General features: G+C 48.0%; 1 protein-coding gene and 1 long non-coding RNA gene across 5 annotated transcripts in view; one reads left to right on the forward strand and one right to left on the reverse strand.

The window, feature by feature from the left end:
* Positions 1-617: 617 nt before the first annotated feature.
* LOC120891410 (uncharacterized) lies at positions 618-4999 on the reverse strand. Its single transcript, XR_005735775.2, has 3 exons — positions 4207-4999; positions 1835-2098; positions 618-1101 (listed from the first exon to the last, which is right to left on the reverse strand). It is a non-coding gene; the product is annotated as an uncharacterized LOC120891410 (long non-coding RNA).
* Tafa1 (TAFA chemokine like family member 1) overlaps positions 1676-14690 on the forward strand; it is a 358217-nt gene continuing 345202 nt past the window's right edge. Inside the window, exons 1-2 of one of the 4 annotated variants that reach the window (XM_040289682.2) lie at positions 1676-2297; positions 4232-4352. In XM_040289682.2, coding sequence (XP_040145616.1) covers positions 4235-4352 — 118 coding nt within the window. In that variant the 5' untranslated portion in view covers positions 1676-2297; positions 4232-4234. The remainder of the gene's footprint in view (positions 2298-4231; positions 4353-14690) is intronic. The other 3 variants (XM_040289672.2, XM_078033632.1, XM_005333868.4) reach the window with 3 other exon arrangements.

Raw genomic sequence — 14690 nt, forward strand, 5'->3', positions numbered from 1 at the left:
AAAAAAAAACATAATGGTTCGTGTTCAAAATGGTAGCCCGTGTTAGCAAAAATGAATTTCCTTTTAATTTTAGTTCATTAGCATACCAAAAACAGAATTGAAAACCATCCTGGGGCAAAGACTTGTATGTTCTATTTGTATATTTCAAATGCCTGGCAGAATAAATGCCTCTAGAATAAATGAATAATAATTTTTGAGACTGTCTTAATGTTAAAGAAGAAGTAAGATAGGGTTTCTGAATTACTTTTTCCATGAGATGTTTTTATCTGAGTGTTGTAGAGATGGGCTCTTGTGCCAGATCACTTGAGATGGAACCCTGTCCTATCACTTAGGAGCTGTGTTACCTTGAGCCAGGTTTTTAGACTTCTGCCTCCCCTCACGTTCCCCATCTGTGAAACGGAGAGTGATACCAGTACCCTCCTATGAGTTAGTCAAAGGGATTCCACAGTATTGCCCAGGACAGGGATGGAGGAGGGCTCATGTGCTGGTGGGTCGACCAGCTGCAGCGACAGCGTGTATTGTCATTTAACCTGACACTGCATGGTCAGTATACACTCTGTCTACACCCTCACTGAGACCACGGTGATGAGCCACAGAAACAGAACACCCAAGGCCAGTCAGGACTTCATCGCAGTTATATTTGCCTGCAAGAGGAACATTTATTGCGGGACTGAAATCTGGTTCGTGGAAAGTGTGATGGGTGACGGTCATTGCTCTAACGAGCTCTTGGGTGTGTTTGGTGCGACCTGAAAGGTCCGTGGGAAGGACTGACGGGCGTCGAGGACCCCTTGCTTCTCACTTGGTGTGAGCCGAGGAAGGAGAGCGGTTTCCAGAGACGCACTGCGGTTTTGGCACTTCTTCATGCCTGCGGAGGCCAGGAGTCGTCTGAGGGATTCTGAGACGTTTTGGAAAAGGAGTATGATGAGGACGACTTCCATTTTGAAAGCTCCACAGAAGAGGAGAGAGCAGGATCCACAGCAGTGGGGGGGCACAGCTGTCTCCTTTTCTACTTTGTCCTAAGCATCTGACACCCAGTAGGTGCCTTAGGAGTGATTGGCAGAGCAGTGGAGTGAGTATCCAGAGAATCCTTGCTGGTGCCATCTGTAAGGGAAAAGTAGGCCACCTTGCATGCATCTTTGAAGTTCAAGTCTAACCACAGCACTTCCAGAGCAGAACCCGTTCAGACCACAGCACTAGCAACAAGGTGAAGCTCTGCGTGCCCCCACCCCCAGCATCATACTTCAGGGAGAGCAAAAAAAAAATGTTTTAAAAAGAGTCTTGAGTATATCCTTCATTAAAATCCAGTTTTCAATGCTAAAAATGACATTTCTATTTATTAAAAATTAAAAAAAAAAAACTCTGAAGGTTTTTATTGGGCTTAGGAAGGTAAACATGTCTATTGTATTCCAGACAGATTGCATTCCCAGATTTAGCTGCCAAAGTAACCAAGGGAATTAAATCCGAATCCGCCTAACAGTGTCTTTGGTTAACATACTGGCTAAGAGAACATGAAGAGGTGAGAAAGGGCAGATATTTCACTTTCCCATTTACTGTTGGAAGTGGAGCACCCATTAACACCGTCATCGGTGTGTTTCGCAGAATGCTTCTTTTCTTTTGTTTCTCCTTCCCTCTTGGGTCCTTTGGCAAATGAATGGCATCAGAAAAGCCTTTCACAAAGCACATCAGGCAGCCTAGGGTTAAAGTGCTGCCTGAGTTGTGGAAGAGCCGCGGCCAGTGTGAGGATTCGCCAGGCTGCAACCGAGGGTAATGTCACTTTAAGACATGTGGTCCTTTGGAGAGGAGGGATGTATTGAAACAGACTCCTGCTACTTACAGCGCGGTATAGCAGCTCTGCTCCTACATTTCCCTGCCCGACTCCGCCGCCGGATGCACTGGCGTGGGGCCGGCTGGCTGGCGACTGTACGCTGATCCCCATCCATCCATCGGGACCCTGCGCATTATCTCACCGTGTCTCACCCTCACTTCAAAGGTCTCAGCAGGCAGAGGTGACGCCAGGAGATGATTTAAAGGTGAAGATGACAAGCTTTCCACCTCCCAGAGCCTGGCTCCTTTTCTGACAATACCCATATCTTCTTTCCTGGGAAAATAGGATCGGAAGAGAAGAACAATTTATTTTTTTAATTTTTATTTTTTTTTTAAATTTCTGACTGAGAAGACTGTTGTGAAGCTCTTCCTTTTTAGCGTCTCAAAATTGTGGCACCGATGGATCTTAAAAAGTGTTAGATCTTTCCAATGAGCACTCATAGAGTGCTCTGCTCTTGGCTGGATTTTTTCAGGTAAGAAGCCTCTTCAAAGATCTAAGGTTTCAGAAAGCAGGTTTGAAACACATTCCAACCCTGTGCAGAGGACTGTGCACGGCTGGACTCATTATGTGGGGAGACACTCATTAGCATGGAGACAAGCTCTCCCTGAGAGAGTGAGCCAGGAGATGGTTATGCAGGAGCTTGGGAAGTAACACTGATAATTAAAGAAGTTAAATGGGAAAAGGGAAGAGTGGCAAATGTCCGTTTTGAGTGCCGACACCTATGTGGGTGAAGAAATGAGAAGGGGAACAGTCAATAGAGAACTATTAAGTTTGGATGGTGGTGGGATTTTTTTTTTTTTTTCAAGTTCAGATTCATTCTCTGTGCCTTTCAGCAGCGATTTGGGAGCAGCGACTGTGTACGGCCGTCACCCATGTTTTGTCTCCTGTAATGTTTGGGTATTGTGAAAAGGGCCCTGGAGGTACTCATTTTAGGGTTTGCAGGAGAGGGTGTTGCCATGGGTTTCTACCAGGAGGATGCACCTGTGCTGCCCTGATAGTTCTGAAAACCATCAGGGGAAGTATGTTGTATACAAAAGTCAACAGTGGGCCGTGCACCTAATTGGAAAGTGAGTGGTCCATCCGAGTCACAGACCCGGCCTGGGTGGCACGGGGCTGTTGGAAATAACGTGTCCCTACTTTGCACTTAATTATACTGTCAGCGTTTTATCTATCTATTATAGTCCTCCAGCCTTCTCAGAGGCCACAGCTCTCTTCCTAAACCCACAAATTATCCTGTATTATGTGCAGGACATATGGGTATAGTGTCTATTTTTGCTTTCCGAACATCGCAGTTTTTGAAAAAGTGCCAATTTAGAATAAAGAAGCCACACTGGGAGGTCACTAGCAGGTTTTCAACATATATCTGAAATTCTCCGAGGGTATCATTTGACAGTGGAAGGGAAAGAGAGAAACGATCTTGGTTTCACAGCCTTTCTGCTTAAGAGAAAAGCATGTTGTTCTTGTAAAGCATGGATTCTTGCATAGAAAATGCCTCCTATCACAGGCTGAATAAAGGCGATGCTTCAAGTTTGATTAATCTGGCAATATGAAATGCAGCATAAGGTGCTGTTTGAGAAATTGGACAATATGTAGCGCAGTTGAGCCTCGGTAGCTCCTGTGAGCCTCCTAGGTGCAGATACGACTGTCAAAGTTTCAGCGCCTGAGAAAAGGTATATGTTCATCCATAAATACATAACCACCTGTGTATGCATATTCATCAGCACTCTACAACAAACGCCACGGTGGAGTCTTAGGAGGCAAAGAAATACTGTAAATTACGGTTTGCTCCAGGATAGAAGCATGGATCTTGCATCTGCAACTCCTTCTGGCTGAAGGCAATTCCTTCCGATTTTAAGTCCAGCCAGAAAGATCAGTTCTATCGGGAGATTACAACATGCCTCTGAGAAATGATTACTTAGTTTAGAAGACAGCATTGTGATTAAAAATTCATGACTGTAGAATTAAAAAAAAAAAAAGAAAGAAAAAGAACCCACTCTTTCCTTTAAGGATTATGTCAGACTTGCAATGAAGTTAGAATGAACAGGAGCCTGAGCTTTCCAATGCTGGGATGACGGTAGCTTTCAAATTGTTGTGTGAAACAGGATTGCTAGTTGGCATAGGATGCTTCCAACTGCCTAATTGGTAGTCAGAAACTTTATTTTTGTATTTTTTGGCAATCCTTGGAGTTTTATTCTGTAGCATTTTTTTTTTTTAATGTATGTACCATCTTCTGGAAAAGGTCTTCCCTCGGGCCCACCTGGTGGCATGACCTCTGCTGGACGCTGATGCTAGCCAGCCAAGAAGCAAAGGAACATGACCTCCGAGACTCCCTGCCCTCACCAGTGATCTTGCCTGGACCTGGGGCTTGCAGCAGTGCTCACCTCTCTTGCTGTGTCTTCTCTTTAGAGAATGGCCATGGTCTCTGCGATGTCCTGGGTCCTGTACTTGTGGATAAGTGCCTGTGCCATGCTGCTCTGCCATGGGTCCCTTCAGCACACCTTCCAGCAGCACCACCTACACAGACCAGGTAGGGGAACTGCTCCTCAGCCCTCTGGTCCCGCCGCCGGGCCCCTCACAGACGGAGAGTGCCAGGGACAGAATGGGCTACGTGTGGGCAGCTGCATTCCAGAACATTCTGCTGGTTTGGTGCTCTGGGGGAAGGAGAGGGAACGGTGGTGCCTGGGAGGCATTTCCATTAATCTCCCAGAACAGGCGGATCTCCAAGTGACCCCAGCCCTGGCACACACCTCCGCGGGAGGAAGCCATTTGTTTTGGGATGCTTTGGCCAATGGCAAAATATTCCACAAAAGGTGGAATAACTTTCCAGACTGGAGGAGTCTTAGGGAAGCACAGTGTCACCTTTGCCGGTCGGTCCCTGGCGTGCTTCCTCACTGGGTGTGGATGCTACCGTCCATCCGTGTGTGGTGAAGGATTTTAAGGGGAGGTAGTCCCCAGACTAACTTCAGAAATAAGTTGTCAGTGAAAGAGAAACTGAAGAAGGAGAGATGTGCTCTTTCTCTTGGGGTTAAAGCGCCTCCTGTCCTTTCTCCTCCACTGGGCTCCTCTGGTGTGCTGGGTGTGCTCCGCCCAGGCGCCCCCTCCTCCTTTGAGGCTTGGGAGGAGCCGGTTCCCTGTCCCCTGATTTTCTGGTTCATTCTCTGGCACTCTCCGTGCACAGAGTGTTTCCTGCTCTTCCCTGGCCCCCTCTACAGCCCCGGCTTCCCCCCACCCCAGTCCCTCCCAGTGCGCTCTCTTACCTTCCCTGCGCCCCCACCTTCACCCTCCGCGGCCGCCCTCCGGGGACCAGTTGCGCGCCCCAGTTCTGACCTCCGTGGGGACTGCTTCGGGCCCTCCACCCTCCCCCAATGCCCTCCACCCCCTCGAACGGCTTCCTTCCCCTGCTGCAGCGGCTCTGCCCGGCTCTGGACGCCCCGGGGTACAGCCCCGCGGCAGCACCCGCAGCTCCCCCGCCAGCAGCTGGGCCCGCCCAGGGCTGGCGAGCAGGTGCAGCGAGATGCTCAGCAGCACCAGGCTGCAGGCGGCGCCCGTGCTGCGGCTCGCGCTCCGGACCCGCCGGGAGGAGTTGCAGTGTCCAGAGCGGCCAGGCCTTCAGGAGCCAGGCGGGTGGCCGGTGCGGGGCCAAGGTCCGGCAGAGGGGCAGGCAGGCGGCTCCAGGTCCCCTCAGCCTGCCTTGCTGCTCTGATTCCGGCGCCCTGGTCCAGCCCCATGCAGAACCGCTGACCCCGGAGCTTGGGTGTCCAGGTGGAAGTAACAAACGTGGGCGTCCCTTAATCTTCCCCCGGCAGAAAGTGCTTTGACTTGTCACAGGGTCGTGCACATAACGCGGGAAATCTGCCTTCACGGCCACACTAACAGAAAGAATTCCCGAGAGACAAGGCGTGGGAAGGGTTCATCCCAACTGGGTTTCATGTTCTGCAAGTGGCTGTGACCCCCACCTCCTGGACCCCCACCCACTTTGCCTTGAGGTGAATAATACAATATTCATGGTATGCCTAAGCATGGGCCTCTTGGAGTGTTCAGCCCATCCTGGGAGGTGGCACTTGGGCAGGGGACAGCAGAGCTCAGGACTGGCTGCCATCTCGGTCACTTCACATGAGTGAGGTGACCTTGGGCAATTGACTTTTTTTCCTCTGAGCTCATTTCCCATCTGGAGATACGTGGAGGATGTAAATAAAATGACTTCCCAGAAACCCCTTTGTAAACTGTAAAGCTCTTCCTAAGTGTCGGTCATTGCTGGCATCCCTCTTGGCAGACAACCACCTGCAAGCCAGGGATGCTGAATGAGTCAAGTTTTACTGTGCACATGGCTAAGAGCACACAAAGCTAGGACCCCCTCCCTAAAGGGTTGTGGCTCCGTGGTAGTGCACTCATCTGCATGTGTGAGGCACTCGGTTTGATCCATAATAAAGGTATTATGTCCATCTACAATTGAAAAATATATTTTTTAAAAAGTCTGTTTTTTTTTCTTTTTTTTTAAAATCACATGGAACATGGCTACAACATAACCACCAAATACTGTTTATCTTTATGCACTGTGTAATCGTAGACATGGTACAGTTTACCATGAGCATTCGTATTGATAATTATCAATCAGGGTACAGGTTTGTTTTTCTCTCTCTTTTTTTTTCATAACAGTTTAAGGCTATTATGTGTATCAGAAAACTCCTGTCTTTAGGATTTCTTTCTTTTTAAAGAGAGAGAGAGAGAATTTTAATATTTATTTTTAGTTTTCGGCGGACACACATCTTTGTTTTTTGTATGTGGTGCTGAGGATCGAACCCGGGCCGCATGCATGCCAGGTGAGCGTGCTACTGCTTGAGCCACATCCCCAGCCCCTGTGTTTAGGATTTTTATTAAAACATCATATCTGTTATCTGAGAAGTACAGGTTAGGTTCTGTGTTGAAATTAAGCCCAGTGCTTGTTTTCCCATTCTCTGCCCTTGAATCTGTGTGTTAACAACCAGCATGGAAGAGTTGGCCGTCAGATACCCAGGAATCTGCAGCACTAGAGCCGGGGCCAAACCCACGTGCTGACATTGGGAGACCCATCTCAGCTTCACTGTAGAAATGAAGGAATTATAAAGATGCAGAGATTAAAATGATATTAAACTGCAAGTCCAGTGGTTCTACAAAATATGATTATTCAACTTTCCTGGGTTTTCAACAATAGCTCCAAAGATTAAAGTAATAGATCTTGGTCAGAGCAATATTCCAGATTATTTCAGTATCTTTAATAACAGTCTTCTGTTTTGATTTTAAGAGTACGAATATGCTTTTTTTTTCGGGGGGGGGTGAGCGTGGTGACGTTTTCCTTGGTGGGTCTTAAATCTTCAAGGACAGTAATGAAATGTGTATGAAAACAAGAAAGAAATCAGGGCCAGTCATCTGCGACAACCCACCCCTAAATGAGCAAATAAATAAATAAATAGCTGGATAAATGAGCAAAAAGGAAAAACATAATCTCATTTTCTCAAATCGGTTAAAACAAGTGACATGATGAGAAAGAACGAGGCACCGGCAGTGCCTGGGTCTGCTCCATTTGCCTAAGCTTGAAAAATGGCCTCTTCATGAAGCAGGAGCAGGCGGACTCCGCGTGCATACCAAGTATCCATCCGGGAAATGTGCAAAATGACAAATCTTTCACTCGCCACCGAGCTGAGGGGAAGAGGGGGCTGCACGGCCGCCCTCACCTGGGAGGAATGGCTGGCCCCTCCCAGCCTCCCACAGGCGGCTTCCTGTCCCCTCCTCACGGGAGATTGATGGCGCTCCCACCGCACGCAGCCAATTTCAGCCTCAAGAAATAATGGGCCGCACTGACAGGCGAGTGCAAGTGGACGCCTCGCGCCCCTCGTGTGTGCTGCACCTGGAAGGCACAGCCGGCCAGGGTCCTTTAGGGGAAATGGGTAGAGGCCAATTTCTGCTGTCCTCACGTGGAATGGGGCCATGTTTTTGTGAGGCCGTGAATTTGCGACCTGTCTTCTCCGTGCGGTGGGTTTGTACACAAACAGAATGAGAATGTGTTAACTAGAAAGCTGACGGGTTTTAATGGATTCGCCCGAAGTCTCTAAGCCCTTCCTATTTTTCATATTTATGGTATTAGGAATGCGTCATTTATTTTCACTTAACTCACTAGTTAAGGAAGATTAAAACAGTCAATCAAATGAAAGTGAATTTCAAAATTATTACAAATGAGTCAAAAGGGCTGTCGATGAACAGGTTTCGTAATTTCAGTGATTTAACGTTTGGCCAGATCCGGCGGTTGTTTGGGGAATGGTGTAGGTGGTCACCTAACCTGAAGTGTGTTCGTGCCTGGTGTTTTCCATGGTGACGCTCTAGGGAGGACACGGCACTCTGTGTGAAAACTCGGAGTTGTGTTTGTGTTGCTGCAGGTAATTAGAGCTGGCAGCTTCAGCCTTGCCTGCTCACCCGCGTGTGCGTGCGTAACAGGTGTGAAGGGCTGAGTGGCGTGCCAAACGTAGCCTTCTAATTTGAGGTTAGCTTCTCCTCCTTATGGAGGTGTGCGTTATGGCAGCAGCTTTAATGGTGACTTAGACTTAGGTGTGTGGGTCGATGTGTAGGGGGTGGCCTTAAAACTTAATAAAACAGGGATCATCTCAAAATTCTTGGGCAAGAAGAGGTTCTTTGGTGATTTAAAATTGTGTAGATAAATTACGGGAGACAAGGAGTCATAAGTATATAATGAATCACTGATTCTTGAGTCATTGCTATTTTATTGACAGGGGTGTGTGGAATTGATATAAAGAAAGACTACCCTAAATAGGATCATCTGTGTAATTTATACTCGACAGGATTTAAGGCTACATTAAACAAACTGTGTGTGTGAGAAGTATTCATTGAGGACTTAATTATTACAGACTGAACGTCACCATCCATTTTGATGTATGGCATGTTTGTTAAATTATTCGAAAGCATTCTTACATTCTTTACACTTAGTTTTACCTTGCCATTAAAAATTGCTTTCTACAAAGCTGCTTGAGGAATATGCATTAGAATACCAAGATACATTACAAGAAAGGGCTGGTCTTGTAATTGTAACATAAAAGAGTGGACACACCAGTGGTACATGCTGGCTTTTTAGGAATGCCTCCCAGAGCAGGTGGCGAAGCCTAGTGAATGGGTCGGAGGATTAGAGCAGACAGGCTGTTATTTGGTGTAAGCTGGTGGAGTGATAATCCATTGATCCTCTGATTGATGATATTGACCTCATCCTAGAGTCAGAACTCCGCTATGGACATTTGCTAAAACCCTCAAACATCGAAACCAAGCAGAGAGGTGAATCAACATTTCTTATCAATCCTGTGAATGTACCAGAAACTGTACCATACTACACACATGATTACTGATCTGAGCTCAAGCCTACAGCTTCAGTTCACAGTTAAGGACAACAGCTGTTACACCACACTGCAAACAAAGGTATCAAGGATTAGCACAAGTGAATGCTCATGTTCCGTTGCTCATTTCTTAAAATCCGTTTAAGATGATAATTTGAGCTCATTTTTAAAATTCTTTCCATTTTATGTCTTGTGTGAAAACCTCAGAGTTTCAAGTACGTCCACACAGGTGAACCATTTTTTTTGGAGAATCATTTGGTCATGTCTCTCAACGTGTGAAATGGGTAAGCCTCTACACACATTTCTATCTCCAGAAGGCTACTACCAAGATTCCTGGATGAGTGTGAGAGGATGTATACTTGTTAAGGTTCAGTCATTGCAACGATGGTTTTAATTGCAAAAAAAAAAAAAAAAAAAAAGAGAGAAAGTTTCACCTCCATCAAACTCCTATTGGTAAAGGGAATCGTGGCGCATCTCCACTGGTGTCGCCGCTGCACGGGCTGAGATGTGCGTATGTGTGTTGACGTGGACCCAGGATGTCTCACTGAGCGAAGAAAACAGGGAACAGAGTACATTGCGGAGAATGATTTTGGAAGAAAAAAAAATCATACTTGTGCATGCACAAAACAAATGTCAGACTGGACGGGGACAGTGTGTTCGTGGACTGGCTACCTCCGGGGGCCAGGCGGGAATGGTTACACTTTGACTCCCTGTAATTCTGCATTTTTTTTTTTGATTCATGATCGGCATTAACATCTTTTGCTTTTTAATGAAAAGCTTAACGTGTTAGGCATCAAGAGTTTTCATGGTAAAATTAGAAACATGCCAAACGGAATTTCTAGTTAAAGAATCGATAAGGGGGCATCGGTAGGACAGTTCTGGGAGGCGCTTCTCCTTAGAGACCGGCGGCACCCGCGCCTTCTGGAAGGATCTGCGGTTGAGAGGTCTGGTTTGGTACCATGAAGATTTTCCAGACTCTTCTGTGTTTACATTTAGATTTCAGCATCTCCAGCGTCTATTCAGATCACGGGCACTGAGAAGGGTTTGTCAAGGCAACTCTGGAATCTGGTGCAATTCACCCTTCTTCTTTTTCCCACCGAGGGACTTGGCATACAGTGGGTGCTCAGGAAGCACTTTCAGTCATTAGGGGAGGGGTCTCAAACTCTGCCTTTGGTGCTACCGCTTGAGTGTGAGTGAGTGGGGGTGTAAACGTAAGATGAGCTGCGTACGTATCTGTGTGTGTTTGCAATTCATTGGCCTCTGGATGCAGAGTCGTGTGACCGAGCGTCACTAATTACTTCCAAGCGTAGTCAGACATTAAGTCCCTCTGACTGCTCGTCACAGGGTGGGCACTGCCCTATCACCCTAGAGTTGAAAAACACTGGTGTTGAGAGACCCAAGAGGAAACTTCCCTCAGTAAATGGGGACGGTTCTTTTACTTTCCAAGTCTTCCGAGAGCAAGAGAGAAATCCAGAGAGGACGTATGTAACAGCAGATGAGCAGTTTTTTTTTTCCTTTCTTTAGGGTAAAGAGAAAATGAATGATTTCATTAATAGTTTGTATGAATTAATTAAATTTCCAAAGAAAATGTCCTCAAAGCACACGGGAAGCTCCCTTGGCCCACTGTTTCTTTCTCCTTCCTGAAACGAAGTCCTAGAGAAAGAGAAGAGGAGGGCTGGACTCCGAGAGGTTTTCCTGATGCAGCTCCCTGCTTGGTGCAGGGAAGGGTCAGACCAGGGGCCGCCCTGAGTGGTCCACAGGAGGGAAGGCCGCCCCCCACCCTCAGGGTCGCTCTTCTGCGGATGCCCCAGCTCCGGGGCACCCTGGTTGACCTTCCCTGCTCGGGTGGCTCCGCGTCACTCAGTAAGGAGCCCCAGCCTGTGGGGTGGGCCAGCGTCCCAAGAGTGGGCCGATGCAGTCACCAGCTTCCAGGGAAGATGTCACCTCCCAGATTAGCTGAACCACTCCCAGCGGGGAGAGTCTTCCTGCTGAGACTCGCAGGGTCAGTGGGCACGCTTCCCGCTGAGCCAGCCCAGGAAGGTGAAATTCAGGAAGTCTGTGCTCCGAGGCTAGGCTGGCGCCCAGGGAGAACCTCCTCTCCTCCCACATCCAACACTGGTGGGAAGGGACCGCCGTCGCCTCCTGCGATGTCATGCGAGGAGGAACCGGTGTGGGAGTCGTCGGAGGCTGCAGATCTCCCTCAGCCGGGGGAGCAGGGCTGGGGGGCTGTTCCTTGGCTCCTGCCGTCTGTTGGCTGATGAGGTTCTGACTGCTCCAGCTTGTTCATCTGACCCATCTGGAGCAGTGGGATTGAGCATGGAATTACCTTTGTGATTTAAAGGAGCCTGGGGCTGAGACCACTGGACAGGCCTTCGGGGCAGCAGGAAGGAGCGAGCCTGGGGGCCTGGCACTGGGAAATGCTGTGCGTGGGGCCCCTGAGATGGGCCCGGGCGAGCCAACCACAGACATTCCAAGGCAGGCCAGAAACGTACGCGGATGTGCAACTTCCGTACCTGGTAAGAGTCAGGTGGGCCAGACTGACACTAAGGGCTCTCCTCCCTGCAGACCGTCAAGGTACAGCCAAGGCTGCCTCCCACGCCTGCCTCTCGCGGTCCCTGGTGAGTGCGCTGAACAGGTAGTGGGCCCAGAAGACACGCCCTGGGCCCGCCTTCTCAGCCTGCCTTCCTGCCGTGGCGCTCTGGTCCTACCTAGGAATGCCCCACAGGATGGAGCACCGCGCGGCTTAGCCCTCACGGGCCCCCAGTGCTCTGCCGGGGCTTCCAGAAGCAGAGGTTTCGCCCGGTGAAGCCAGCATGGTGATCAGAGGTCTCGTGTGAATCTCAGCTAAAAATCAATTAATTTTATTTTAGATGAAGGTTTGGGAGAAACAGTCATCAGTCAGTGTAATAAAACAGAGATAAGCACCAGGCAGCACAGCGATGCCTGTATAAAACTCTTAATTTGATCTTTTATTAAAGTTCTCAAACCCAGCTTGTAGCCCACTGGTGGGTTATAAATCTGTCTTGCAACCCAAGCTTCACTTCTTTGTTCTTTGGGGCAGATGATTCACGATTTCATGTTCGTTAATTTGGTGTAAGAATAAAGACAACTTATTAGTAAACCAAGTTCTCATTCTGCTAGAAAATGACCCATCACTGGGGTTCACTGAGCTTTCTCGACTTCGTGTTGAACCAGGAAAGCTGGCTGTTAGCTCTTGGAAACACACTGCAAATAATTAGGACCCATCCAATTTCAGGAAGGATAATGCGTCATCCGCGTATCGTGAGTGTTGTCTCAAGTTGCTAATGATTTTCAATTGCTGTGTCTTTGCTTTTTAATTATAAATTAATGTTGGTTTGGTGAGTTTCCTCGTTATCAATTAGGTTTTCTCTGCACTCTTGGGTGAACTATGTAGTAGAGGTGATGCATATTTGCACGTTCTGCACTTCAATTTTTTAAATTTTTTGTTTGATTTTTTTTTTTTCGGACAACTAGATGATTTGGTCAGCTTTTCTTAAATGCAACTAAAATACCAATGTAGAGGAGGAAAAGTTTTAGAGGTCTGAGTCCATCGATGGCCAGCTCCACAGCTCGGGCCTGAGGTGAGGCAGAACATCATGACAGAAAGGGCATGGAGGAGTCAGCAGCTCAGGACATTGACGATGAGGAAGCAGAGAGAGAGAACTCTTCTCTCCAGAGACAGAATAGACACCGTAAAGGCATGCCCCCCAGTGACCCACCTCTTGCAGCCATACTGTACCCTTGAAGTTACCACTCAGGTCCTCACATCAGTGGATTAATCCACCTGTGAGGTCACAGCTCCTATGACGGAATCATACTCACCCCTGAACATGCCTGCATTTTCTCACACATGGACTTTCGGGGGGTGCCTCGTATCTAAACCACAGCAGTAGAATCTCACTCATTCCTGAATGGCAAAGGTAGGCTCAGAGATGGTGAAGGCACATTCTTACTGCTGACTGGCGTGTCTGTCACCACTGTAAAATGTGCTGTGTGGCGGCCCTTGTATGGCAACAGCATTCACTCCCTGCCTGTGAACCCCCACAGCATTCTCTCGTGGTAGGTGACATTTAAAAATTTTTATATTCCTAGGGGAATCGTTTTATAACCCAGGAACATGTCAGTTGGCTCCTCATGTCTGGTAGAAATAATTAGTGATTGATAAATACTTCTTTCTCAGAAGCTGTCATCTGGGAATTTCCCCGCCAGGAAGCAGGAACAGGTGGGAACTGGATGTTCCACCTCTTCTGGGCACTGTGGTCAGGGGGTTTGGAAACCATTTCTGTTCAGAAATTCTATTTGGAGACTGGTCTTCATGGAACTCGGAATTTAAAAAGCAGATACTGTAGTTGAAAAAAAAAATCAGTAACTCAAGCCCCTTATTTTTTGAAAATTAAACGATGAAGATGTGAACGTGCCATTTGGAAGTTTCCCAGATGAAGTCTTTGAATTGGTTTGGTAGCTTCTCATGGCTCCTCGTCTGCAGGAAGTGCAGGGCACCACATCCCGGGGAGATATCTGGGAACCAGGTGGCTGGGTGAACATTTGTAGGGCGACACTTTTGACAGCTGCTCCCAGGATTGTCTAGCGGGAAGGGCAAATTTAGGGTGTGCGTGTTGCCAGCCCCTACTTCCATCCTTCTCAGGCCCGCGTGATCCATAACAGTGGTCTTTCCTGCAGAGCCTGGATGAGATCTTGGAGTCTTCGCTGTCCTTCTCCCCACACTGTCTATCACATGATGGACGTGGGCGTGCAGGTGTCGAGCCTTAGACCATCCCTGATGAGGGTCAAGCGGCTGAGCATCTTCAGAGTTCCTCTTTATCCAAAAATAAATAAATAAATAAGAGGTGGGGGGAAGCATGCCTCAATACCCTTTTTATTTAAACAAGAAATGAGCACTATTTTAATCAAATCCCGTTGAAGTGGAAAGCGTCACCCATTCGCGGTAGCTACCTGTGTTTCCATACTGGTTTCAGACAATTCTGACTCCTGAGAGCTGCAAGACTTATTTTTTTTTTTCCAGGAAATGTCGACCCCTTCCCCGTTCCTCTCTGACTCCACGCCTGAGTGCGAACCTGCTGGTGATATAGGCAGTAACTGAGCGGGATGCTGGGTGGTCTTAAAGCAGAGAGCAGTTCATTCCTGGCAGAGACCGTAACTCTGGACGCCCTCGTGAAGTGGGTGACCTTGTGTGGGGTTTTGAAGCCTGGTGAGGAGCTCGACTGGTGGGAAGAGGTCAGGGGTCCCCTGGGTGGCCAGGGGAGCAGAACAAGTCCAGACTGGAGACAGGCCAGCGGCCTGGGATGACCAGAGATCCTGCCCCAGTTAAAACACATTTTGTATCAGTCCAATTAAAGCGAAAGCAAGATTTATTTTCCTACTTACTGCTTCCCCATGTGAAGGCTGCCTTATCAGTGCCCAGAGGTGATGATAGATGGAGAACTCGGGGAGACAGAAGGGAAGCGCCCAGT

The sequence above is a fragment of the Ictidomys tridecemlineatus genome, chromosome 16, assembly GCF_052094955.1.
Source record: "Ictidomys tridecemlineatus isolate mIctTri1 chromosome 16, mIctTri1.hap1, whole genome shotgun sequence".
In the NCBI taxonomy this organism is placed as follows: domain Eukaryota; kingdom Metazoa; phylum Chordata; class Mammalia; order Rodentia; family Sciuridae; genus Ictidomys; species Ictidomys tridecemlineatus.